Source organism: Aspergillus chevalieri, chromosome 2, assembly GCF_016861735.1.
Source record: "Aspergillus chevalieri M1 DNA, chromosome 2, nearly complete sequence".
NCBI lineage: Eukaryota > Fungi > Ascomycota > Eurotiomycetes > Eurotiales > Aspergillaceae > Aspergillus > Aspergillus chevalieri.
The window spans coordinates 2,512,075-2,538,106 of NC_057363.1; the positions used below are offsets into that span (position 1 = coordinate 2,512,075).

At 50.1% G+C, this 26,032-nt stretch overlaps 12 protein-coding genes across 12 annotated transcripts; 7 read left to right on the plus strand and 5 right to left on the minus strand.

The window, feature by feature from the left end:
* Nucleotides 1-1,206: 1,206 nt before the first annotated feature.
* On the plus strand, nt 1,207-2,652 carry ACHE_20878S (folliculin domain-containing protein; the record flags this gene model as incomplete). The annotated part of the gene is made up of 2 exons (XM_043285229.1): nt 1,207-1,218; nt 1,324-2,652. The coding sequence occupies 2 exons, from the start codon at nt 1,207-1,209 to the stop codon at nt 2,650-2,652; spliced, it is 1,341 nt and encodes a 446-aa protein (XP_043133942.1).
* Nucleotides 2,653-4,077: 1,425 nt separating this feature from the next.
* ACHE_20879S (CSN8/PSMD8/EIF3K family protein) lies at nt 4,078-5,168 on the plus strand (the record flags this gene model as incomplete). Its single annotated transcript, XM_043285231.1, has 2 exons — nt 4,078-4,247; nt 4,595-5,168. 2 exons carry the CDS (start codon nt 4,078-4,080, stop codon nt 5,166-5,168), a joined length of 744 nt encoding a protein of 247 aa, XP_043133943.1.
* A 699-nt stretch (nt 5,169-5,867) lies between these two features.
* On the minus strand, nt 5,868-7,254 carry ACHE_20880A (small subunit rRNA maturation protein TSR4; the record flags this gene model as incomplete). Its single annotated transcript, XM_043285232.1, has 2 exons — nt 5,868-7,067; nt 7,132-7,254. The coding sequence occupies 2 exons, from the start codon at nt 7,252-7,254 to the stop codon at nt 5,868-5,870; spliced, it is 1,323 nt and encodes a 440-aa protein (XP_043133944.1).
* Nucleotides 7,255-7,630: 376 nt separating this feature from the next.
* Nucleotides 7,631-9,320, plus strand: ACHE_20881S (putative prenylcysteine lyase; the record flags this gene model as incomplete). The annotated part of the gene is made up of 2 exons (XM_043285233.1): nt 7,631-7,784; nt 7,837-9,320. The coding sequence occupies 2 exons, from the start codon at nt 7,631-7,633 to the stop codon at nt 9,318-9,320; spliced, it is 1,638 nt and encodes a 545-aa protein (XP_043133945.1).
* A 384-nt stretch (nt 9,321-9,704) lies between these two features.
* Nucleotides 9,705-11,254, minus strand: SHM2 (glycine hydroxymethyltransferase SHM2; the record flags this gene model as incomplete). The annotated part of the gene is made up of 3 exons (XM_043285234.1): nt 9,705-10,668; nt 10,732-11,147; nt 11,219-11,254. 3 exons carry the CDS (start codon nt 11,252-11,254, stop codon nt 9,705-9,707), a joined length of 1,416 nt encoding a protein of 471 aa, XP_043133946.1.
* A 942-nt stretch (nt 11,255-12,196) lies between these two features.
* ACHE_20883A (RNA polymerase II mediator complex middle subunit MED9) lies at nt 12,197-12,802 on the minus strand (the record flags this gene model as incomplete). The annotated part of the gene is made up of 1 exon (XM_043285235.1): nt 12,197-12,802. One exon carries the CDS (start codon nt 12,800-12,802, stop codon nt 12,197-12,199), a length of 606 nt encoding a protein of 201 aa, XP_043133947.1.
* Nucleotides 12,803-13,260: 458 nt separating this feature from the next.
* ACHE_20884S (2,3-bisphosphoglycerate-independent phosphoglycerate mutase) lies at nt 13,261-14,986 on the plus strand (the record flags this gene model as incomplete). The annotated part of the gene is made up of 4 exons (XM_043285236.1): nt 13,261-13,291; nt 13,350-14,081; nt 14,138-14,720; nt 14,773-14,986. The coding sequence occupies 4 exons, from the start codon at nt 13,261-13,263 to the stop codon at nt 14,984-14,986; spliced, it is 1,560 nt and encodes a 519-aa protein (XP_043133948.1).
* Nucleotides 14,987-16,996: 2,010 nt separating this feature from the next.
* ACHE_20885S (uncharacterized protein) lies at nt 16,997-17,188 on the plus strand (the record flags this gene model as incomplete). The annotated part of the gene is made up of 1 exon (XM_043285237.1): nt 16,997-17,188. The coding sequence occupies one exon, from the start codon at nt 16,997-16,999 to the stop codon at nt 17,186-17,188; it is 192 nt and encodes a 63-aa protein (XP_043133949.1).
* Nucleotides 17,189-17,678: 490 nt separating this feature from the next.
* Nucleotides 17,679-19,689, minus strand: ACHE_20886A (alkaline phosphatase; the record flags this gene model as incomplete). Its single annotated transcript, XM_043285238.1, has 2 exons — nt 17,679-19,315; nt 19,371-19,689. 2 exons carry the CDS (start codon nt 19,687-19,689, stop codon nt 17,679-17,681), a joined length of 1,956 nt encoding a protein of 651 aa, XP_043133950.1.
* A 1,050-nt stretch (nt 19,690-20,739) lies between these two features.
* On the plus strand, nt 20,740-21,331 carry ACHE_20887S (uncharacterized protein; the record flags this gene model as incomplete). Its single annotated transcript, XM_043285239.1, has 3 exons — nt 20,740-20,889; nt 20,979-21,230; nt 21,317-21,331. 3 exons carry the CDS (start codon nt 20,740-20,742, stop codon nt 21,329-21,331), a joined length of 417 nt encoding a protein of 138 aa, XP_043133951.1.
* Nucleotides 21,332-22,046: 715 nt separating this feature from the next.
* ACHE_20888A (tubulin-binding prefolding complex subunit YKE2) lies at nt 22,047-22,641 on the minus strand (the record flags this gene model as incomplete). The annotated part of the gene is made up of 4 exons (XM_043285240.1): nt 22,047-22,106; nt 22,166-22,226; nt 22,286-22,481; nt 22,581-22,641. 4 exons carry the CDS (start codon nt 22,639-22,641, stop codon nt 22,047-22,049), a joined length of 378 nt encoding a protein of 125 aa, XP_043133952.1.
* Nucleotides 22,642-23,049: 408 nt separating this feature from the next.
* VPS4 (AAA family ATPase VPS4) lies at nt 23,050-24,537 on the plus strand (the record flags this gene model as incomplete). Its single annotated transcript, XM_043285242.1, has 4 exons — nt 23,050-23,348; nt 23,421-23,753; nt 23,815-24,265; nt 24,316-24,537. The coding sequence occupies 4 exons, from the start codon at nt 23,050-23,052 to the stop codon at nt 24,535-24,537; spliced, it is 1,305 nt and encodes a 434-aa protein (XP_043133953.1).
* Nucleotides 24,538-26,032: the final 1,495 nt, after the last annotated feature.

The window sequence follows — 26,032 nt, forward strand, 5'->3', positions numbered from 1 at the left end:
AGAGTGCAGATTGTCTAAAAAACGTGGAAGTTACCGGATTGGGCAGGGCAACGAACGCCACGTGGAGTAATAGTTCAGAGAGTGTCGTGTGTCTGCTTGCCTTTCTACGAGAATACTTGCACAGACACAGACGATCGATGTATGAAATGCTACAGAGTACTGAAGTGTGTTCTGTATGTCACGACCAAATGTCCAATAATACCAGCCCCATTCCTGCTGATCGTTTTCTCCTGTCTATCCCAGCCCGGCTGGATGGAACGGCATTCCTCGGGATAATCGTAGAACGAACGAGAGAATCGAGTGACTCTCCGCGTGGCCATTTTCGGAAGACGACCAGAATGAGGTTCATTCCGATGGGTTCGCGGACAGAGGGAATATCACCTATATCACCTATATCACAGTAGTGTCTGTATATACCGTTTGCGGAACGAGAACAGCCACCAACGCTACCCCAGCCTGTTACAGAGAGAATTAACCGAAACCTCACCGGGAGTTGAATGAAGTCTGATTTCTTTCCTTTTTGCTCTCCGGTATTATCTTTTCTTATTATTTCAGTGGTTTAATTGCTTACGGGCTCTGACCATAATAATATTATTTATTCTCCTACGGCGACCGGTTCAATCCCCACCGGACCCCTTCCGACTTACCTCCTCTGAAATCCCATAATAATATATATTTATTTTTTTTTCTTGTCCTTTCCCATTCATATAAGAAAGAGCACTCCCCCAGATCCGATATTATATTATTCTTCGGGATTGGAATTCCACCTCCAATCACCTGCAGTCTTATTACATACTTGTACAGGACTCCTGCAGTGGGATAGTGATTGATTGATCCAGCGATCGATCGATTCCCCCGGGGGGGTTTTCTTTTTCCTCGTACTCCCTGTCAGTCAGTACTTTTTAACTCTATACGAAGTACTGTCCGCTTTGCTCTCTTTTCTTTCCTTCTATACGCAGGACTTGCATACACGCTATTTTCTTTAATCCTCCTTAAATCTATTCTTCTTTTTTATTCTATCTTCTACTCTCCACTCTTCCCGTCGGCTTACCATTATCGCCACTCTGCTCCGCGGTACTTGCATCATCGTCACCATTCTGACCCGTCCGTCCTCTCTCTCCTCTTTGATCCTGCGTGAAAAGCATGCATCGCGACAGTGTTTTAATATGCTGTTTTGATCCTGTCAGACCGTAATTATCTGTGGAGATGGATTTCATTGTGAGTATCTTGTCTTCCTCATCTGTGAGAGCAATCGTCGCGTCGCGTGCTTCTCTCTTCCTTTTTGAATATCCCCAATTCTAACAAGAGCCGCAATCGCAACAGCTTTCCCTGACGCATTTTTGCGAGGTGCATGGCCCTACCTCGATCATCTGTTCCCAAGTCCTCCCTTTTTCCTGTTCGCAATGTTATCCCGATAAATACGACCTCTCCTCCGACGATACCCCCGCCACACCCCATGATACCAAACCTCCTTCTTCCTCCCACCCTAAACAAAATGAAGATTCTACAGACACATCTGCGACACCCAAGATCGAAGATCATCCCTACTTTATGAAAAGCAACCCCAATCCCGCCCTTGCTGAGCCACAAAAAGAGCGCCCCAATCGCGCTGGCCCTGGTACTGATGGTGGAGATACTTGCGCAAGCTGCAGTTTGACCCTTCCTGAGAAGTTGAGCAAACAGCTCCCGCCTGGTGCACCCGGTACTACCACAGATGATGGTAAAGGGAAGAATGGGAGCCCCGTGTTTCGATCCCGCGAGGTAGTCTACTCCTGCGGGAATAACCATGGCGATTATGATGACGGCGCTCGCGACACTCAGACCTCCTTTTCCGACTCCATGCATTCCTCCTCTGTCGCATCGGATGCTTCGTCCTCTTGCCACACTCACATGCTTACATACCTCTCTTTGCGCGGTCCACCTAACCCCGCTGATTATGCTCTCCTGAGACGCTCCTCCATCCGTACCCTCAGCTGCGAACTCCTGCCACGCGGTCTGTCGTCCGGCCCTATTTGCTTTGGTGACTCTGTTGCCGGCTACACTATTGCTTACATCTTCCGTCTTCCCGACCCAATGGCGCGCGGCAAACGGCGCAGCTATGCCCTGGTGGCCCTTGCCGGAAAGGACGCCGGACGAGCATTCCGCGCATGTCCAATCATCTGGCGGGCATTTGGCCGCATCGCCGCGAGCATCGTCAGCTCAGCGGAGAATTACCAGGAAGAAGAAAAGCGCCGTGAGGAGGAGCAGAACGGTGCCAGCCGGGCTGGTGGCCGTCAATACACTCCGGTCTCTTCCTTCCTGACCGGCCGCGCTCTGGACCCGGATGGCCAGCCCCGCCGCCTCGGTCAGATTCGCGCACGAAATCTAGCCGAAATCGCCGGGAATCCGTACATTTTTGCTGAACTACATGCGAATCTCACCGCCCTTCTCCAGCAATTGGGTGCGATGTTTGGAGGCGCTCCCATTTCAGAGGAGCAATTCGTCTGCAGTACCGTACGAGACGATGAGAACTTTGCACAGCGGCGTGTTTCCCTGTCCGGCGGGAAAGGTCAATCACAAGAAAAACAGGATGATGACCTTGGATTGTCTACGCTGGAGATTTCTGGCCCGAAACCGATCCCAATCGCTCCACGTCGAACTGTTATCGCATAAACCCGTCTCATTTCTTTATGGACCCCTCGACATACATACTCCTATTCAACTTGTCTGATCTCTTTGGGCCCTCCAGCACTGGCCCCGTCGTTGCTCCGTTCGGGTAATGACCATTTTTGTACTTGTCATGTTTCCGATTTTTTGACAGTGTTCTGTATCGCATACGGTTTGGGTCTTTTTTGACGAGGGATCTGGTATAGACTATGGCGTCTTTTTAGACATGGGACCGGAGTTGTTTGTCTTTTTATTATCAAGCGTACTTTTGCGGGGCTAGCGATTTTTTCTTCTTTCGTTTCATTTCTATTCTTGATTATGCTGGAACGCGAGCGCACATGATGATACGAATGCCGTTACGAAGGCGACGAAGCGCTTCTCCAGCCAGTGTATTTTATATATTTCCTTCTTTGGGTCTTGAATATGAATTTACCCAGCATTTATCCTCAAAAATTTTCAAAATACTACATTTAGTCTGACGTCGAAAATCTGTCGGCTGAAGTCATGCACGAACTCAATTAGTGCCACATGTGAGCCACATGTCAGATCGGATATGATGTTATCCTGACTTGGCTTCACGGAACAAACTGCTGTATGCTCTATTATACGTCTGTTTCAGATGGTAGTATACTCCGTCGTTCAAAATTGGTTGTGCTCCGTATGTTCCCTAGGTTCGGCCCGCTTTTTGCGACTCTGCTCCATACTAGAATTGGACAAGCATCGGTAGGATTTAGGCTTATCATTCTTCATCCATAAACATGTGATTACATGTGATATGAATTTGGCGATGGCGATGTCCCTCAATTGAATTTGTATCCGTTGTAGCCGTGTTGCTTATTTGGGATATGGACAAAGTACTGTGATGTCTTGGATATATATTTGTACCGCAGGTATATTCTTGATAAGATATTCATCCTCTGTACAATAGGTAATGACAAATAGGCGGACAACTGCACAAGAATAGCATTATCTTGAATACGTCCGAAATTCTACCATCACTAGCTGTTGCCCTTACACATGCGCATAATGCTACATGCACATACAGAGTAGGCGAGTCTTCGGTGCCAAGCCCTAAGATAATTAGGATGAGCACACAAGACAGTGAGGCAGCTTAGCGAGACATAGTCAGATAAACTGCTCCATAGAACTACCTGTTTCTCTGTAATTAGATATCGAATGAAGTTGGAAAAATGCTCCGGCAAGGAAGTCATGTGATGTCCGGAAAAACCTACCGGAAAGGGCTTATTCCGCTCCGACCGCACCGCACCACCTCGAAAATTCGCATCACACAAGAACAAAACGATACACACTTTCATCCCGCTCTTTCACCCTCGCCCTCCCCGCCTCACTTGACCTGAATATTATACAAAAGGGGGAAGAACTCAATAAGAATTATCTAGCAAAAGCACTTGAAATATTATAAAGGGCAAAATGGGTGTCGCTTTTGACAAGTGCGAGACACGGCCGGCTCACATTGATGCCATCCTCAACGGCCTCGACAGATACAACCCAGAGACTACGACAGTATTCCAGGACTATGTTGCTCAGCAGTGTGAGGAGCGGACGTTTGATTGCTATGCTAACCTGGCACTTTTGAAGCTGTGAGTTTCCCCTGTTTTTGCATTTTTGTGTGTGTGACCAGTATTTGGTTGCTCTCGTTGGCTGGCTGTGGGCTGTTCGTAGCCCTGGCTGGGGCGATTGAGAGCTCTTCTCCTCCCCTCCCTTTTCTTTCCTCCTTCCCTCCCTCCCTCCTTTATAAATTAGTCTTGGGGCCTTTCTATGATGAAGTGGATTATATTTCTTGTCTTCTTTTCCCGACAGAATAAGCCCTCTGGGATAGTGTTGATCTTCCATGGCGCTGAGAAAGGCCCCTCGACCTGGAAATGCATTGAAGCCTGTAGCATTTGACTGCATGAATTTCATGTGCTAATTTGCATGACTTCCATAGGTACCAATTCAACCCTCATCTCCTTCAGCCCGAGGTTGTCACCAACGTCCTCGCTAAGGCTCTCACCGTCTTCCCCTCCCCGGCTTTTTCTCTCTGCCTTGCCCTCCTCCCCGCACACACCCAGCCTTTCGCAGAAGCACAAGCTACTTCTCAAACCTCCGACTTTGTCGAATCCGTTCAAAAACTCGCCCGCCTCTCTACCCTTCTCGAGTCTGCACAATACGCCCAGTTCTGGTCGACTCTGAACTCGGACGATCTGTATGCAGACCTTGTTGCCGATGTCGCCGGGTTCGAAGAGCTCGTGCGCATCCGCATTGCCATTGAGGTCGGCAAGACCTTCCGCCAGATCAACGCCGATGTACTTGAGGCATGGCTTGACCTGAGAAGTGGCGAAGCTCTTGAGAAGTTCGTCACTGAAGTCTGCAACTGGGTGGTCGACAAGTCTGGCCCCAGCGTTGTTGTCAAGGTGCCCACCAACAAAGAGAACGAGGCCCGCAGTGAAGTCAAGAGCGAACGCGTCGGCATTGAGCAGTTCGGCCGTGTGCTCAGACGGGGTTTTGAGCAGGCCGCATAAACCCTTTCCTTTCTTTCTTTTTATCTCCCTAATTTTCTGGCATGTAAAAATTATTTGTCCTTTTTTCTTTCCTCTGTGCTGATACCTTATCTTCGCCACTGAAAGAGCTATGTCTTGTTTTCCCTTCACTTTCTAACTTTTCTTTTGCTTTACCTGGAAGAAAGCATGTGTATATGACGTCCATGAATGAGCCCAAAGAACCAAAATAATGACGATACGGGGATCAGAATTGGAGGGAGGCTGATGTCAGGAACCCGGCGCAATTGGCGTTTTGCTTGTGTCGCATACCACTGTGATAGATTTGGGGAAGAAACGAAGTTTTTTGACACATCTTCAAACCTTTGGGTATTCGCTTCTTGCGTTTGCTTAGCACGGATGTCAAATTGCAATCCAGCCTTATAATGACTGTGGTTGTGCCGAAGAAGTGCTGATATTGAGGGGAGTCTATTGATTCTGACCAGCGACGTACTAGATTTGTGTCCTTGAGTGTCTTCGGATGCTGAAATGGCACACGTCCATTGAAGACCTGGAACATTCCTATCGTAGTACATACTCGTAGTAATCTATATTGAACTTGTTTTCTTAATAATACTCTCTCCGCATGGCACTAGACATGGACAAACCGGTGTATCATTTTCAATCAACATCATAATCATAAGCAAACATCTATGTACGGACGTATGTACGAGAAAAAGGAGTTCACTTCATCAACTCCTCCCACTGTACCCCAGCCCACTCCTCTCTCCAACCCGTGACACCAACCTCCTTCGGCCCACAATCCTTTCCGCAAACACCCAGGATAATAGTCCCCCATTCCATCCCCGCATCCTCCTTAGCATCAAGCCCCAACTTCTCCCTCCCATCTTCCAAAACAGAGATCGTATGAGGCACAAGTTGCAGCTCGAACACCCGCTCGCTACCGCAGTACTCGCAGCGGGGGATCTTGCTGCTAGCACCAGCACCACCAGCGGTTGCTACATGTCCCTGCTGGCTGTGGTGCGAGTGGTGAAGACGTTTCCCAACCTCGTCGACGTACGAGTAGAGCAACGGCTCGCCCCGGAATTCATACCGCAGGACTTGCTCCGGGTTATGCGCGAGACGGGTAGAGAAGCGCAGGAAGGCCTTGTCGAGCTCGGATTCGAACGTATCTTTCAGTTCGGCATCTTTGCCGCCGGCAGAAGCGGGGTCTTCGGTGTTGTCGATGGTGACGTTTTCGGGGATTGTGGGCGGGGTGCGGTCGAGGGTTTCGTAGTCGGCGTCGAGGTAGTAGTTCGGGTATGGTGGGGGGAAGGCGGATTGGTCGGGCCAGGGGTTGAGCGGGCCGGATTCCTCGGGAGGTGTGATAGGCTTGAAGTTCGATGGTGGTTTGGAAGGGAGTTGGTTGGGGTTCGAGATGCGGACTTTGTCGGCGAAGGTTTCAGAGAGGTTGTTGGCGGATGAAGGCTTAGGTGGTGCGGTGCTAGGGGCGGGTGTTGCGAAGGGGTTGGCGTCGTTATTGGTGTTGTCGCCGGCCTGCGATGAGAATGGGTTGGCATTCGCGGAAATGTTGCCGGTGAGAGCGCCGGCTCCAAACAGACTGGCGCCCAGATCTTGCTTGGGAGGAGCCGGGGTGGATTCCTGCGCCTCATCTGCCTTCCTTTCGTCGGTTTCCGCATCCTTGTTTTCTTCCTCAGCCTGCTCCTCAAGCTTCACCTTCTTCGTCGCGCGTAGAGCCCTAACACTGCCCGGTTTGCGGACACATGCCTTCCTCGAGCAACCGAATATGTACAGTCGTCGCTCGTCCGTGGGGAAGTCATCGGGAAGATCGCCGTGCAATTCGAGAAGCAGCGCCATCGGGCGATTGCAGACTTTGCAGTTGGCGAATTCGCCCGGAGGCGGGGTAGCGTCGTCGGGCCATGACTGCGATAGATTGTCAACAAGTGATCCTTTACTCGATGAAGGTTTTGGGATTGAATGCACGTACAGGCCAGCCACCGAGATGACTGATTGTGTCGTCTATGATTTCTTCTGAGGGGTAACCCAGGAGTGTTGCTGTCTCAGTGAAGTCCTCGTCTTCGAGGGAGGAGTCGCTGTCGTATGGGTCCATTGTGTTGCCGGTGTTGCCCAGACGGAGAATATGTCAGAAATGTAGAGTATGAATGCCTTTTGCTCCCGAGAAGAAAAGGCTTCCAAATGCCTCTATGTATGTTTGGTGTTGACCTCAAAAAAAAAAAAAGATCGCGATAAGCGATAGCCGTTCTGTTCCAAATCGGGAATAGCGTGATACCAACGGTCACATACAACGCCATACCGCCATCGCTTCAACCGACTCTCAATGAGCATCTCGATAGCTTCATCTCATGCATCACATTCATCTTCGTTGAAATTTCATAAATAAATTGTTGTTGTTTTCGTTTGATACCAATAGCTGCTGTGATCCCTATGAGATCAGTTATCGGTATCGAACGATAGCTCTAGGCAAAATGGCTCTCCATAGACATGCCACTTCTTTGATATTCTCCCATTTATTCCTTATATACCATGTGATACTTCTTCTTATCCCATTCGGCAACGCGGATAACCAGCAACCTCTACATGCAACGGCAGAAGCTACTCCGAGACGGGTGGCAGTAATCGGTGAGATTCAGAGCTCCATATAACACCAAACACCTCAACTGAGAATATACAGGAGCCGGAGCCGCAGGATCATCCAATGCCTACTTCCTGCGCAAATACGCAGAATCCTCCCAAACACCCGTCGACATCACAGTCTTCGAACGGTCCTCTTACATCGGCGGCCGTTCAACAACAGTAGATGTCTTCGATAATCCAGCATATCCCGTCGAACTAGGCGCCTCAATCTTCGTGAAAGTCAATTACAACCTCGTGAATGCATCCAGGGACCTCGGGCTGGTAGCCCAAGGAGCCGATATCGCCCGGCCCAGAGAGTCTGAGGATAGCATTGGCATCTGGGACGGGAAGGAGTTCGTGGTTACGTTACAGAATACAAGCAACTGGTGGAACATCGGAAAGATACTCTGGCGATACTGGCTCGCGCCGATTAAGGCGCAGAATCTGATGAAAACTACTGTTAAGAAGTTCCTTCAGCTCTACGAGGAGCCTATATTTCCGTTTCCGTCGCTCTCTGATGCAGCAGAGAAGGTTGGCTTGCTGGATGCCACTGCGTCTCCTGGTGAGGACTTTCTTGAGAAGAATGGCATCTCGGCTGATTTTGGCCGGGAAGTCATCCAAGCCAGTACGCGGGTCAACTACGGACAGAACATTCCCCTGATCCACGGCCTGGAGACAATGGTCTGCATGGCCGCAGAGGGCGCCGTCTCCATTGAAGGCGGCAACTGGCGCATTTTCGACGGGATGCTCAAATCGTCCAGTGCAAATGTCAAACTCAACACAACCGTGACGTCCATCAAGCGAAACGAAGCCGATGGTACCCTCACCATCAAATCCGTTTCAGAAGATCATACAAATCGAAAACAGGAGCACTCCAATAATGTCTTCGACGAAGTCGTCATCACTGGTCCCTTGCAATATTCAGGAATCTATATCTCCCCACCATTCGACCACGCGCCAGATGAAATCCCCTACGTCACACTCCATGTGACTCTCTTCTCCTCACCCCACAAACTCTCACCCGAGTTCTTCGGTCTGGCCTCTAACGAGCAAGCACCCGAAACAATCCTCACCACACTACCCAAAGGAACAAACCTCGGAACCGAAAAACCAGGCGTAGGACCCGCAGGTTTCTGGAGTATCAGTACCCTACGAACCGTAACATCAGCAAACAACGAACGCCACTACGTCTACAAGGTCTTCTCTCCGGAACGACTAACAGGCGGATTTGTCGCGCAAGTCCTAGGTTTTCAAAACTCTACTACCATCAATGACGAGTCGACAATCGCTGATCTTCCCAAAACTGATATCAGCTGGTTCCATGAGAAGATCTGGCATCCGTATCCGTTCTTGTACCCGCGGGTAACGTTTGAGGAGCCTAATGTTGCGCCTAGCGTTTGGTATACGGGTGGAATTGAGAGCTTTATTTCCACTATGGAGACTAGTTCGTTGATGGGGAAGAACGTGGCTGCGTTGATGGTGCAATCGTGGAAGGGTCAGGATACTACCTCGTCTGAGGGACAGGGCAGGGATGACTTGTGAACAATTGCAAGTGGTTCCATGATTTATGACATGTCTGATCAAACATATTTTTACTTTTCTACTTGCCCAAAAGGTTCAAGATGAATTGATTAGATTCCCCAAATATGAGGTTGAACTTTTATATGCAAATAGCCGTCGCTGTGTTGAAATAACTCGTTTCGCATAAACGTATCCCATATCCCAATGACCCGCGTATGGTTGAAAAAGCAGACCGGTACCCCTGTACAGTACAAAACCCCTTGAAAAGCACAATTTTTCGCCCTTTCTAGCAACCCAAATAATGATGTTGAATAAAAGAAAAAAATAGATGCAAAAGGAAATAAAGAGAAGAAAGAAAACGTGATATATAACCAGACAAACCGAAATCACCAATGCCAGTTAAATTTAAACGGGCAGAGGGAAGGTGCTGGCCCACTCGGCAACCTCCTTGCGGAGAGCGAGGATCTCAGGAACAGTCTCGGAGGCAACCTTGGCCTTGAAGTCCTTGAGCTTGTTGGCCTCCTTGGGGAGCTCAGCCTGGACGCTCTTGCAGATCTTGATGGCCTGGTCAATGTACTGAGCAATGCGCTTGAATTCTTCCTCGCCCATGCCACGGGTGGTCATGGCGGGGGCGCCAACACGGATACCGCAGGGGGTGAGGGCGGACTTGTCACCGGGGATGGAGTTCTTGTTGCAGGCAATGTTGATCTGCTCCAGAACAGCCTCAACACGGGCACCGTCCAAGGACTTCTCACGGAGGTCAACAAGGACCATGTGGCTGTCAGTACCATCAGCAACGAGCTTGTAGCCCAGGTTCCTGGTCTCGTTCTCGAACGCCTTGGCGTTCTTGATAACCTGCTCCTGGTACTGCTTGAACTCAGGGCTGGCAGCCTGCTTGAGGGCAACAGCAAGGGCAGTGATGGTGTGGTTGTGGGGGCCTCCCTGGTGACCGGGGAAGACAGAGAAGTTGATGGGACCCTCAAGGTCATACAGGACGTCCTGACCGGTCTTGGGGTTGGTGCTGCGGACACCCTTGCGGAAGAAAATCATGGCACCACGGGGACCACGGAGCGACTTGTGGGTAGTGGTGGTGACGACATCAGCGTGCTCGAAGGGCGACGGGATGACACCAGCAGCAATGAGACCCGAGATGTGGGCCATGTCGACAATGAGGTAGGCGCCGACCTTGTCAGCGATCTTACGCATGCGGGCGTAGTCGATCAGACGGCAGTAGGCAGAGGTACCGGCAACAATGCACTTGGGGCGGTAGAGCTCAGCGTTGTGCTCAAGCATGTCGTAGTCAATGAGACCAGTCTCGAGGTTGACACGGTAGGGGAAAGTCTCGAAGTAGGTGGAGACAGCAGAGATCCTAAGACACGGCAGGTTAGCAATTGGCCCTTTTTATACATTAGAGCTTGGACGATAAACGTACTTCTTGGAGGGAGTCTGGTAACCGTGACTCAAGTGACCACCGTGGGGCAGGTCAAGACCCATGAGGCGGTCGTGAGGGCGCATGAGGGCCTGGTAGACCTGGAGGTTGGCAGGGCTACCAGAGAGACACTGGACGTTGACACCCCACTTCTCAGAGTCGAGGTTGAAAGCCTTGAGAGCACGAGCCTGGCAGGTAAGCTCAATGGCATCGATGTGCTGGTTACCACCATAGTAACGAGCTCCGGGGTAACCCTCAGAGTACTTGTTTGACATGGGCGAGCCAAGAGCATCGAAGACAGCACGAGAGGTGAAGTTCTCAGAGGCAATCAGGACGACCGATTCACGCTGACGCTGGATTTCCTTCTCCATGATCTGCGCGATTTCGGGGTCGGAGTCCACGAGACGGTTCTCCATTTGCTATACCGTCCAAGTCAGCCATGGCAAGCTCTTTCAAGTGAAAAATTCTGCGATAGAGGGGAGTAACTCACTTCCCGGTGGGTGGAGGACAGAGCGTAAGCGGCCATTGCGACGAGTGGTATCTTTGGCGAAAGAGAGGGAAATAGGTCAAGGGGTTCGAATTAGAAGCAAACACAAAAACGTTTTTGAAGAGAAAAGAAGAGAGTGAGAAGAGGAAGAAGAAGGGAGGAAAAAAAAGAGAAAATAACTTTTGATGGTGGCGGGCGGCGGAGAATCTCAGAGGGGTTGACACTTTGCCGCCTCAGGCAGAATGTGCTTTTTTTTTGCGGGATCGGCGGGCTGCTATTGGCCAGTGAGTGCCCGCCCAGGAACGATATCGGCGAAGGGCGTTTCACCGGGAAACAGTCATACTTGCGACGGACTGGTGTAATTCCATACGGATTAGGATAGTATTCATTATGCTAGTGGCAATCAATGATGCGATACAGGAATGTATTGTATCTAAGAGCATGTATGCACTCTGTAGTACTCGGTAAGATAGATGATGTGATGGTGGAGCAGCTGCTCTGCAAGTAAGAGGACCGTGGGAGTCTCTAAGCGATCAGTGCTGAGATCCATCCCCCCGCGAAGCACATTCCAGTGTAGTACAGAAACCCTCGACCTCGAATCGGTTATTATGCTTGCTGGTGCCGTGATTTCCAATCCCTTGCGCAGGTCAATTGGTCTACTCCGGAGTACACCGGTTGTCGCGAACCAGAATTGACCAGCATCCCGGAGTTACCCCTCATACATTATTTTGTCCAAAGGGCATAGATGCGTAACGGCGCTGGCTTCGTGTGAACCACTCCAGGGTGCTGATGATGGAGAATGCTGCTTATTGATCGAGTTGGCAATCCCTTAATATACCTGCTATCTCACAAGACCAGCGCTCTGTCCGTTGACAGCCAAGGTCTCTCCCCAGTGATCGAGTCGCCCAACAGTAGCCCCCTGAGCAATTGAAAACGCCAGAAGAGGATTGGATGTGTTGTCCATATATGTTAACGTTGTCCTCAAGTCTGGTGCATCTTGGATTGCTGGGAGCTCGTCTGGCTGGCTCTTCTCCCAAAGTCAGAGATGACCGATTGCAGTTTGGCAATACGGTCCTCGAGCTCCTCAATCTCCTGATCTTGTTCTTCAACAGAGCGTTGCACATCTGGGAGTCCCTCTACCACTGCTTGTGCTTTTTGGATCCGGATCTTGATGGAGCTGGCTTCCGTGGGTAGGTCTTTGATGTCAAGCGGAGGAGGTGCGTTGGAACTAAGGGCGGCGATTTCAGCGGCCATGGAGGCAGGTCCTACAGCAGGATGTTGGCTGTTTCCGCCTCCAGTCACTGCCTGCTGCTGTTGCTGCTGCTGCTGAGACTGAGCATCTGAAGGACCCCCGGCACCCGTGGCATCCCCGGCAGCTCCTGGACCCGTGGCATTGTTCGAGGGAGAAAGCAACCGAAGGAGAAGCCCATGTAACGATGGGATGATATCGAAGGTCTGCGGAGATGGAAAAGGCACAGCTTGCGGTGTCGTGGTGGTGGCTGTCGAATCTCTGGCGGCAGGAGTTTCGGGCGCGGAGGACAGTTTTGGCAGGGGAGTGATGGCGGCAGTGGGGGATCGGGACGCCATTGCGGGAGCGTGGGGTAAACCAGTAAGTAATAGTTTCACTGACAATTCCTTCAATCCGCGTGTGGCCTGAATAATTAATCGGCTGTTATTGAAAGTTCCTGGTTTCGGCTGTTGAGTAGGAAAGAGTCGGAACGCGTTCGATCGCAGCGGCGGCGGACGAGAACGGAGGTTTTCCCGTGACGTCGAACAACCAAAAGCGTCACCGGGAACAAGCGCTGCCCCTCCCCATACACAATTAATCCCATTCCTATCTTTTCTTCTTCCTTCACCGGTCAATTTTTTTTTCTTCTTCTTCTTTCTTCTCTTCAACAACCCTATTTTATATTATTAGTGGTGAGTTCTCTCGCATTTCTTTATATTGGGGAATCCGCCCTAATCCAGTGCAATAAAAACACTGTTTGTTCTGTTGACGTTCAACAATTGACCCTTTTTGTCTTGCAGGTGTCTCCCGATTCACCATGGCCAAAACCGACCAGAAAGTCGTTCTGAGTAAGCTCGAACAATGCCCTACGAACACTGGCAGCGTCGCTCATACGGATTCTTTTAGTTGTTATCGACGGTTGGGGTGTCCCCACCGAGAACTCGAAGGGTGATGCCATTACCGCCGCTGAGACTCCCTTCATGTCGGGCTTCGCTGAGGCCAATTCCAAGACCGCTCAAGGTTACACTGAGTTGGATGCCTCCTCGTTAGCTGTCGGTCTGCCCGAGGGTCTCATGGGTAACAGTGAAGTCGGTCACTTGAACATTGGCGCCGGCCGTGTGGTCTGGCAGGACAGTGTTCGCATCGACCAGACCCTGAAGAAGGATGAGCTGAAGAAGGTGGACAACATTGTCAAGTCCTTCACTCGTGCGAAGGAGGGCAATGGTCGTCTGCACTTGGTCGGTCTGGTTTCGGACGGTGGTGTTCACTCCAACATCACCCACCTGATCGGTCTGCTCCGTGTCGCCAAGGAGATGGAGATCCCCGAGGTGTTCATCCACTTCTTCGGTGATGGACGTGACACTGACCCCAAGAGCGCTGCCAAGTACATGGAGGACCTGCTCGAGAAGACCAAGGAGATTGGCATTGGTGAGATCGCCACGGTGGTTGGCCGCTACTGGGCTATGGACCGTGACAAGCGCTGGGACAGAATTGAGCTCGCGCTCAAGGGTCTTGTCTCGGGTGAGGGCGAGGAGAGCTCTGATCCCGTTAAGACCATCAAGGAGTGCTACGAGAAGGACGAGACGGACGAGTTCTTGAAGCCCATTATTGTCGGAGGCAAGGACCGCCGGATTCAGGGTACGATTGATCAACCCACATTAGCTTGCTTGCATAATTGACTGACTGTCTATCAGATGACGACACCCTCTTCTTCTTCAACTACCGTTCCGACCGTGTCCGTGAAATTACGCAGCTCTTGGGTGACTACGACCGCTCCCCCAAGGCCGACTTCCCCTACCCCAAGAACATTCACATCACCACCATGACCCAGTACAAGACCGACTACACCTTCCCCGTTGCCTTCCCCCCTCAACACATGGGTAACGTCCTCGCTGAATGGCTCGGCAAGAAGGACGTCCAGCAGTGCCACGTTGCTGAGACCGAGAAGTACGCCCACGTTACTTTCTTTTTCAATGGTGGTGTTGAGAAGCAATTCCCTGGTGAGGTGCGCGACATGATCCCCTCGCCCAAGGTCGCCACCTACGACCAGGACCCTAAGATGAGCGCCGCCGGTGTTGGTAAGAAGATGGCCGAGCGCATTGGCGAGGACAAGTTCGAGTTCATCATGAACAACTTTGCCCCTCCCGACATGGTTGGCCACACCGGTGTCTACGACGCTGCTATCCAGGGCGTTGCTGCCACCGACAAGGCCATTGGCGAGATCTATGAGGCCTGCAAGAAGAACAACTACCTTCTCTTCATCACTGCGGACCATGGGTGAGTTCCTTTCGTTTTCCTCAGTGAATTGACCCGACTGACCATTATCCAGTAACGCCGAGGAAATGCTCAACGAGAAGGGCACCCCCAAGACCTCGCACACCACCAACAAGGTTCCCTTCGTGTTGGCCAACGCCCCCGAGGGCTGGAGCCTCAACAAGGATGCCGAAGGTGTCCTGGGAGATGTCGCACCGACTGTCCTTGCTGCTCTTGGCGTCGAGCAACCTGAGGAGATGACCGGTAAGAGCCTTTTGGTCAAGGCATAGATTAGTATATAATAGATCTTTCCCTATAGAGGGGCTGTATGATGTGGTATGAAGAAATGAACAATTAATCGATGATTTACAACAAGTTCATACACAATGTCTGTACAGAGTATAAGTAATATGGTGCAGTATTACTTACTCCGTGCCGACTACACTGTAAAGGGGGGGGGGGGGAGCTCAAGTAAAACCTCGCCAAGACGATGCTCATCTAACCGATGGTTTTATTGGGATGAATCCCGTCCCAAAGCTGATCTCTGATGTCCAGTAGAAGGCACTGTGAGATTGGGCTCACAATCAGTCTTGTCGTCCAACCCAGAAATCTGTATAGCATGATCATGCTGAATACAATCACTGAGGGCCCAGGATATCTTTGTATTTGTTAGACAATAATACGCAGGCCCGACGATCAACAATCTCGCGAGACTGATTTCCTATATTCCGTTTCGTTTCCACAATTCAACACCCAATTTCCCCAAAGTCCTTTGTTACAATGCCGTCCCAACGGTCTGTTGGCTACTCCTACCCAGACGCCGTAGCGACGCCCAAGCTCCAAGGAAGCTGTCGAGAAGGCGACCGGACCCGGGTCCAAGAATTGCTCTTCCGTAGTAGCAATCAAAGCGATGGTTCATGGACACTAGCCCTGCGAGATGCCATGATGAACCAACCGTCACATTGACATCATGCAGTTTCTCTTGGATAACAATGTAACTATAGACTCAAGTGTGCTGGAAGAAGCACGATCAGTTCAAGCATTTACGCTCTTGTTCGAGCATGGACTGGATATCTATCAAAATCTGAGCTTGCGCCGTGTTCCCTTGATGCATGTTTTGTCTGATTTTATCTATTGTCTATTTAGCCAGACCTAACACCATTGCCTGTAATAGGCATGTCGTCCAAAAAGACGAAACCCTTCTCCGCTGGTTCCTGGCCCTATGCGCGAACCCCAACTTCGGCCCGGACCCAGACCCAGAAAAGGAACACCACGACTCGGCTTACGTCGACATGTCTGGAGCTGGGCTGGAGCGAGCATCTAATAGTGCCCCGCCATAATCGATATCCTCCTCGAGCACGGCGCCAATCTCCGCAACAGCCGAGCCATACATGAAGCGCTATACCGGGAGACAAGCGCGGACATGATTGAAATGCTTGATCATCTGGTCAAGCGCGGTGCTGATGTCAATCACCTTGTGATCCATATACGAGGTTTTCGTTGGGGTGCAAGGCTGCTTAATATTGCTGCTGAGATTGGCAGATTGGTGCCGTGATAGCGGTTGGTCGAGCATGGAACTGACCCGACAGCGACGGATCGGTATGGGATTCCGCCTTGTTGCAGCGCGCAGTTGTTTGAGAATGACGAGGCGGATAAGTTTTCAAGTGACGCGTATAATTTTAAAAAGAAATCTCAGGGCTTCGTCAGAGGGGAATACAAATGACGATGCCTAGTTGGTTGACTGCAATGAAGAGATTTTGGCCAATGCTTATTGAAGAGGTTGCTGCTGGTTCAATGATAATCATGCCATCAATGTACCTATCCATCTACGACCACTCGGGAAGGCCCAATAGGATATGGGAAAAATGTGCTGGCCATACAAATGAGCAGATCACAACGATCTGGCGAGCAAGATGAGATGGATAGACCAATTCATCCCGAAACGGCAAAAGCATGACTCAGGTTTTCGGGAGAAAGACGGAGCTGAAGCTGTGAAGACGGTGATTAGGGTCTTGGGTATTCAGCTGAGATCGTTTTGGTCGGAATTAGCTGTAGCTCGCTGTATTCGGACTTCAATAACTCTGTCGATCACGAGGTTCCGAGATCTAGCGAGTTCGGCACTTATCCATTCTGGCCACGCAGTTTACATCATCGAGATATTCAGATCAGGCAACGGAGTACAGTTGTAGATTGGAAATAGCCCGTTCCCGCCGTAGTTGAACAAGCACCTCATTCTTTCTTCTGGCTTCAAAATATATCGAAGCCTGATCTATCCTTTCTACAAGAAAACCACCGCCAAAATGCATCTCAAATCCACTGCCTTCCTCTCCCCCTTCGCCGCCACCACAACAGCCAAACTCCTCAGCAACCCCTCAGCTTCACCCTCCTCTCCCGCCCTTAACCACGATGACTACGACTGCATCTACCAAAACCGCGGCTGCGACTGGACTAAGTCCGAGTACGGCTACGGCAGCGACTACTGCGGGCACTAGCCATTCAAGCCCAGGCAGACGCTCAGTGATGGGGATGTGATTGTGGTCGTTGTCGAATGGGACAAGCGAGGCTTGTACGATGTATGCAAGCCATGTTTGTTGCAAGGTGTTGGATGAGAGTCCTTGTAGGAGGGGGGGGGGGGGGGGGGAGAGGTATTTGGAGTGTTATAAGTATGGGAATGGGAATTAAAGAGGTGAGTTTGTCGGGCTGCTTGTTTCGTATGGTGGTGCTGTGGAGTGGTGGATAATGGGTGTAGGTGTGATACGGCACTGGTTCATATATAACTTTCTGATGGGTGTGGAGACATTGAAATGTTGTATACCAGGATATTGAATTTTCTCAGTTATATGTATACACCGGAAAGAAATATCTAAATAAAACCCCTAATTAAAATTTGACAAAAGAGTTGAAATGATTATGTGTCCATGGCACATGAAGCCCAGGGCCAGAAACCCCTAGAGCCACACATGCACCACGAATTAACGGAACTTAACGCCCTCCTTTCGGACCCTTACTCGCCAACCCAAGACACTCAGCCATATAGAAGAAAATATCAACCGAGTTATACACCCCCCCAAATAACTCCTGACACGGCCCCTGCGCAAAGACAGGCACATCCGTCAACGAGTGCACGCCCTCGTCAGTATCCAACGGCAACGTCCCGTTCACTAGGAACCCAGTCACAGCATCCTTGTAATTAGCCACGGGGCCATTTGCAGGACTGCGCGGGCCGTCTGCATGCACCTGGTAATTCTCACGATGGTCCGGGAAAGCAACCACGCCGGCGTGTAGGGAATACCGCGGGTCCCAGCGACTTGGGAAATGCACGCCTTCGGAATAGCGGAGGCTGGTTCCACCGCTGCTCATGGTGTACTGCGAGAGGCCTGAGTTCTCGTAGTACCCGACTGCGCGGCGCTTGGAACGGTCATCTGTCTGTGCGTTGAGGTACTCTGTGTCGACGGAGCCGGTGACGTCGAAGCCGTGGCCGTGATCTGCGGTTACGAGAATTAGAGTGTCTTCGAGCTCGCCGAGAGCGTCTAGTTTTTCGATCGTTGCGCGGACGGTGTCGTCGAGTTCGAGGAGTTCGCCTAGGGAGCGGTCGTAGTCTAAGGAATGCATTTGCTTGTCGATACTCGCTGCTTCGGACATGAGGAACCAGCCGTCTTTTTCGTGGCGCGCGTTCAGGACGTCGATGGCTTTTAGGGTCATGTCCTTCAGGCCTGGGAGGTCCTCTGCATCACGGCCGGAGCCGTCGGGGTAGTTACTCTGGTTGAGCAAGTTGGCTTGGTAGACATTGCGGTCAAGCCAGGTGGCCAGGTTCGAGGTTTGGAAGACACCAAGGGCTCTGGTGTCGTTCGGGGCGGCGTGCAGGGCAGTGTTGTTCCAGAGGACGTTGTATCCCTGCTCCGCGAATAGATTGTAGTAGTCGCGCGAGGCATCCTGGCTTTCGAGGAAGTTCTCGGCTCCAGCACCGAAGAGGACATCCGGACCGCCCCATTTCGTCCACTCGTAGTTTGTCAAGCCCTCGTAGAAAGCGTTTATGACATGCTCATACTCGCCCCGGTCTGCCGTGTGTGCACTCAATCCAGCAGGTGTGGCATCCGCCAGAAACGCCGTGGAGACAATACCAACACCAGCATCCGGGTACCGACGACGGAAAATCTCAACGATGTTCTCGAACTTGGGGTCATCCGTGGCATCCTCAGAAGAGTCGACATACACACCCAATGCGTTAACGGTGGTCTTGTGACCGCTGTACAGCGCCGTTGCAGAGTTGGCGCTATCCGTAATAAACGAGTCCATCGAATGGGTCATCTGGTGGCCCAGGACGGGGAACTTGTCCATCGCCATCTTGGTCATGTACTTGCCGTTGATGCTGCGGTGGGCAATCAGACGAGCTGCGGTGATCATGTTGGTTGTCATGCCGTCGCCGATGAAGAGGATAACGTTCTTTGTGCGTCGCTTGGTGGGAAGGTCGCGGACGGTCCAGGTGGTCGTTGTAGTTTGGTCTCCGTAGTAGGTTAGGGTTGCTTCGTATTCGCCTGGCTCGTTGAGGGCAATCCTGCGGTATGCCTTGGAGGTGACGTTGACCAGGGAGGCTTTTCCTGCGTCTTCTGCAAAGAGATCTATAAGGGATTAGTGCCAGAACATCTCAATTATTTAGCATCAAGACAAACTCACCCTCATACCACGAAAATTCCCATCGTTCCAGTTCAGGCTCCTCAACATCAAAGTATTCCGTCGCTGCCTGGGACTCTTCACCCTTCTTGGCAATGGTGAACTTGAAGTCAGGATCCGGCTCGCCCTTCCGAGCCTCCGAACCATTGACAGGTGAGTGCACCTCCAGTCGAATATCAAAGTATTGTCCCGCCAGGAAGTCCGCCTGGTCCGGAGGGAAGACACACCCTAATGTAGGACAGCCACCCAAGCGCTGGAAGGTCTGCGCTAGAACAGTAGCTGGCGCAAAAAGCGCAATACCTGAGATCAAGAAAAATCTCATAGTGATCGATTGATCTGGTTGGCGCGATAGATGAACTGCTCAGTCAGGAGTATTCCCGGGAGTCCCGTCGCCTTTTTATCATTGCTTTAAGCACCGCCAAGGAGTTGAAAATAGTAGAATTTCCTGTCTAGACACAATCCATCAGGAACTGGAAATTACCATCTATACACAGCCATTTGCGATGAAGCGAATTGAGGATGGTTTCTCCCACCACGTGCTGGAGAGCCAAGAGCCATGGCGGAAAGTGCCAAGACAGATATCATCAACTCGGATTTCAGTTTCGCAGTCATTGATGTCTTGATTAACGGAAAATTTCGGTTAAATGGTCTGGAGTCGAGTCACATAGTTTCTCTTAACTGTTGGTTAGGGCTTCGTCGAGATTTATCTTTCCCGCGGTGGAGAGCATCTATGCCGATACCGGAATGCGTCTTACTCTACTACAGTATTGCAGTCACGTGCTGACTCTGTTTGTCTTTTCCCTCTCTTACTATCACCGTTATCATCATTATACCTGCCATATTAACCAGGCGTCCTCTTATTCTCTCGCAGCTGAAATAAATGGCTCTACAAAACCTCCCAAACGAACTGCTCTTTCTGATTGCATCCCATCTGAAAACAGAAGCAGACATCAGCTCCTTATCGCAAGTCAGCCATGGCGTTCATACCACTACAGACCCATACCTTTATGAGCAGAACGTTGATAACTCCAAAGGCTCAGCCTTGATATATGCAGCCTGCACTGGACACCTTTCAACCGCATACAAAGCCCTCCAAGCTGGAGCAGAATTTAACGACAAAAGTTATGCTTTTTGGGATGCTTGCGCAATCTCCGAAGCAGCACGCAATGGCTCAGTAGAGGTTCTCAAGCTCTTGCTAGAACACGAGCTGCAACGTCATCGGATTTCACACTATCTGCCATCAAGCACAATATTCGGGATGGATACCACTGCTTTTGGCCGCTACGAATGGGAATGCAGAGGTTGCTCGCGTCTTGGTGGACGAGGGCATGGATCCTAACGCCTCGGACTCGAACTACAGGGCCGCCTTTTCATGGCCTGTCAGGAAGGACATGCTGCTGCTGTTGATGCTCTACTTGTGAACCCCAAGACACGTGTCAATCCGTTGAATAAATCAGACTATACACCGCTTTATGAAGCAGTAAGGAGAATGTTGGTGTTGCGGCAGCACTGCTGGCTCATGGTGCGTATATCAATTATATCAGTCCGATAGAGGAAGTATAAGTACGGCCTGTTTTCTATCACTTGCTGAGACAACTACACAACCCCTAGGCATCCCTCATCGATACGAATAACAGCAACTTTGGAACTCCTTTCTACCCCTCGAGATTCTGCACCATATCTATCAGAATCTACGCGCCTCAGACCTCAGCGCATATTCCAAAACCTGCCGGTCCTTTCACGCCCTCCTCAACCATTAAATCTATCCACACCTCGCCAAGGAGTTTGCACCTCCCGCCACGGAACAACCTACGATGGATTATCGCAAAAGGCAATGCAGATGCCGCGTGCAAAGTCTTGGAGGTGGGCTTGGACTTTTGATGACTTCTATGAAGTCACCCGTACTTCGCCTCTGATAATAGCATCACGAACTGACCATTTAGGAATAGTCCGAATTTGCATAGACAAGTCTGAGCCGTGTCCCAACAAGCAAGTCTCTAGTCGCACGCTGCTAACGGTGGCGGCTGCAGATCCTGCCCTAAGGGATTATGAAGGTAAAAATTTGTCTGATTGCACTTGTGAGCATGACGAGGGGCCATATATTTTTCTATTGAGGAATGTGTCTATCCATTTATCAGAAAATGTTCTGTGAATAGTTGAGTCCAACAGGGGAAAGGATCTATTTCAGCACTTATTAGTTAACTAGCACCAATCCGGACACAGAGTTGGCTTCTTGCTGTTATCGTCAGGTTTGATGCTGCTGTTGTTTGAACACGTCCCTCAGTAACACGACTGGCAATGGAACATAACTATAAGTAGAGATAATGGCGAGTTGTTGAAATTCTCCATTTGATATTTGATAATGCAACAATGACCTCAAATTTGTTTTGATCCTAGTGCTTTCATTACTGAAATATTTTTGAGATAAAATACAGGTGACCTGCTAAGGCAAGCGTTCCGAAAATCCCAGTTCCAATGGCCCAGCTTTGCAAGTCCACCATCGTCTGAGGACGATGCTCGCCCGTGTCTTTTACAACTGGACGACTCTGCTGGCCTTCGCAGAGGGAAAGGGTCCCTATGCTACTCCTAGAACAGCGCGCTCCTTCCCTCCTCTACCATAAAGTGTTCTGGGGTATCTGTTTATGAAGCTTTTTGAGATTGCGTTATCGATTCGGGTGTTCATGCAGAAGCGGACGCGGCAGCGGCTTGTTGCTGGATGTTGGTTTGGAATTGGATAATCTGGGTAATCGTGTAAGCGTGTATACTCGTGAGAGAAATATTCCAGCTCAAGTATGTACCTCTGTCCGTTTTTTATCGGCCTTCTCTTCGGTTTCCTGGATTTGCGTTTCGATACGTTTGCTGGTATGTCGTCAGTGGTTGTTGAAGCTATAAGCTTTGAGACGGTTTTTGACGCATACATTTCCTTCTCGATAAACTCCAGACGGCCATTGACGGCCATGACAGCCTCGGTTTTATCCTGCTTCAACAAAACCGGCCCGACGAGCTTGTAGATGTTGGATTCTTCGTCTAGCGAGGCGAATTCATCCTGGACACCCTGGTTCTCCTGTTGCTGCGACTCGAGCTTCTGACGGGCATCGACAAATCCTTCGAGGTCTGAAATAGTTTTATTAGCGACGTTTCGAGATCTTGTGCGATTGCAGTGATCTGACGCTGTGTGTCATGGAGATGGAGGGGCAGCGCAGTTGCACATACCAGTTTGCAGCTTCTGGAATTCCTCCGAGAGGCCCTGGAGCTGTTTTTGCACTTCGGCCATGGCGTCTGTATCGAATCGGGGGTTATGCGCGAGTTAAGATAGGATCGTGGAGGAGGAATGGATGATGTCGGAGTCGAGGAGGCCCGTTGGCGGGGAGAACACCAAATGGGCGGCAGAACCGCCGGACGGTGTAAACACTTCATCTTTCATTCAATCCGGACCCCGCAAAAATCTCACACTTCCTGTTCGCTTTTGCTCTTCAAATTATTATCTTCTTCGAGACGCCCTTTGTTCGCTTTTGAAGACTCCAGTCTGGTTATCTGTCTCACATTACGCACCTCCAAGCGGCAAAGCGGGCACGATTTGATCGATCTCCTACCTACCCTTGCCTCTCGCCTCTCTCCACCTCTCCTTCCTCCTCGTACCTGAACATCGAGACGAACGCGATATCCAAATCATATATCCATCATGAGCAATACCGACTTCCTTGGGCGGGCAATTGACACTGTCAAGAAGGCCATCGAGAGCGACAATGAGGGCGAGTACGAGAAAGCTTATCAAACCTACTACTCCGCACTGGAGCTGTTCATGCTCGCCTTGAAATGGGAGAAAAACCCAAAGTCCAAGGAGATGATCCGCGCAAAGACCGGCGAGTATATGGATCGTGCAGAGAAACTCAAGAATCACCTGGCTCAATCGGATGGAAAACAAAAACCGAGTGCTGTGGGCGCGAATGGGAAAGTGGCGCAAGGAAGTGGAAAGGGCGGGTATGTTTTGTCGCTTGTGTCGTTTCTCCTTCGGATTCTGAATTGTGCTAACTTGTCGCTTTCTTTGTGTAGGGAAAAAGATGACGATAACGAAGATGCCGATTCCAAGAAGTTACGGTCAGCGCTGGCCGGTGCCATCTTGACGGACAAGCCCAACGTGCAGTGGGAGGATGTTGCGGGTCTCGAAAGCGCAAAGGAGGCTCTGAAGGAGGCTGTCATCTTGCCCATCAAGTTCCCGCATCTGTTTACTGGAAAGCGACAGCCATGGAAGGGTATCCTGCTTTACGGACCTCCAGGTACCGGAAAGTCGTACCTTGCCAAAGCTGTCGCGACAGAAGCAAACAGTACCTTTTTCAGTGTCAGCAGCAGTGACCTGGTATCAAAGTGGATGGGTGAAAGTGAACGGTTAGTCCTCGACTGCTTGGTTCTAGTTGGAGAAAATTTGCGGCAACTGACGCCTCTGCAGACTTGTGAAGCAGCTCTTTAACATGGCTCGGGAGAACAAACCAGCTATCATTTTCATTGACGAAGTCGATGCGCTTTGCGGGCCCCGTGGTGAGGGAGAATCAGAGGCTTCCCGCCGTATCAAGACCGAATTGCTGGTCCAGATGGATGGCGTGGGTAAAGACTCCAAGGGTGTCTTGATTCTGGGTGCAACCAATATCCCGTGGCAGCTCGATGCAGCTATTCGTCGCAGATTCCAAAGAAGAGTCCACATCAGTCTTCCCGATATCAATGCACGGATGAAGATGTTCGCGTTAGCCGTGGGCTCAACGCCGTGCGAAATGACGCAGGCAGATTATAGGACGCTGGCTGAGATGAGTGAGGGCTATTCCGGTAGCGATATCAGTATCGCTGTGCAGGATGCTTTAATGCAGCCTATTCGCAAGATCCAAACTGCAACACACTACAAGAAGGTTCGTGGCTTCTTCGTGCATAAATACGAATCAGGGCTAACCAACTACAGGTCATCCTCGATGGCGCAGAGAAGCTCACACCATGCTCACCTGGAGACCAAGGTGCAATGGAGATGTCCTGGGTCAATGTCGAAGCGGACCAACTCCTCGAACCCCCACTTGTGCTCAAAGACTTTGTCAAATCTGTTCGCAGCTCCAGACCGACAATCAGTTATGAAGACCTTAAGAGAAACGCGGAATGGACGGAGGAATTCGGCAGTGAAGGAGCATGACGAATTACATCTTCTACACCTCTTGTGGTTGCTACGTGACCTCGAGTTGATTAATTGCATGATTATCGATATTGCTGATTTTTAGACGTCTTTTCTCCCCTTATGTCTCGCGTTTTCCACCTGAGAGCAAATGAATGACTGTAACGGGCTACGTCCATTTTTTTTTTTCTTGTTTTTGTTCGAATGGGCTTGGTGTTCAGAAGCGGTATATCCGATTGGCACGGCGAAGGCGTTGCGATTTTCACATCCTTTTTTTGGTTTCTTTAATTTTAACTATCAATTTTGCAAAGAATTGTGATGCATTTTTTTTCCCGAATATATGCTGAGAAGAGAAAAATTGCAGACCACCAGAGAGTGAATTGGATGCATTGCCTTGCTATTATATCGATTCTGAGGGCTACGCTTCTTATCAACTTTCTTTCCTGTAAACCATTTTCAACCAATGATATTTGTCCTGATTCTAGTCGTTGTATTGATCCATCATATTAAGGTTTCCTCCATTGCTAAGACACTTTATTCAAATACAGTTATGTAACTTAGGGCTGGGTGTAAGTCATGCAAAAGGGCTTTTCAAAACGAGAGCTTTTCCAGGACACGCCTGAAGGCCATTATGATGACAATACTTGGCCAGATAGATTTCGTATCTATAGCTGGATCGTGAGACCTAGACCTACAATATGAAACAGATCTAGAGATGACGTTCAGAAATAACTATATGGTATAAGAAAAGTGGGTCATGTGCTCTTACAAAGACCCCGAGAGCATCGGGAGCAATCTGTGTGTGGTGGAAGCCAAGAGACGAGGAGAATTCGGCAACTATATGGCCTAGTCCCTGGAATATATGGGTGAGCAATAATGCCTCGAGTCCAGCTAATGTTGCCTTCCTCAAGAGAAAATTAAAAAGGGTACCCACAGCTGTGGCAGCAACCATCGCCCCACAAGCCTAGAAGCGCAGCAGACAAGTAGTGTCTCTGGCAGACATGTACGCCAATGTGAGTTATTGCTCAGGTCATTTGTGTTAGAAAGATACTCATGCCTCACAGTATATAATAGGCATTGAGCGAGACAAGAAAGGAAAGCTCTGAGGTACCTGACTCGTATTGCCAGTGCTGTGAGAGAGCACAAGACGTCCTAGTAAACACAATCTTGTTTACGGAATACTATCCGATGGCCGGATTGTCCATTTTCATCATTTGAACAATAGAAAGAAGACAGAAAAGGCAGAAGGACTCCACAACACCATTCGCATTGCTAATTCCTTGGCAGTGCTCCGGTTCTCCCCCGCTTTTAACAAGTTTCGGCCTAGCAAATCAACCCCCTGGCGTGCACACCGGTTCAGGTGGACAAAGGGTTGCTTTATCACAGAGGCATGACATGTAATAATGGGATGGAGTCAGAAGGGTTCTCTCGTTCTAAAGACATACAGCTCATCACAAATTGCATGGACTTCGGATACGGAAAATGCATATATGGTACAAATCAGCCAGGGAAAGTA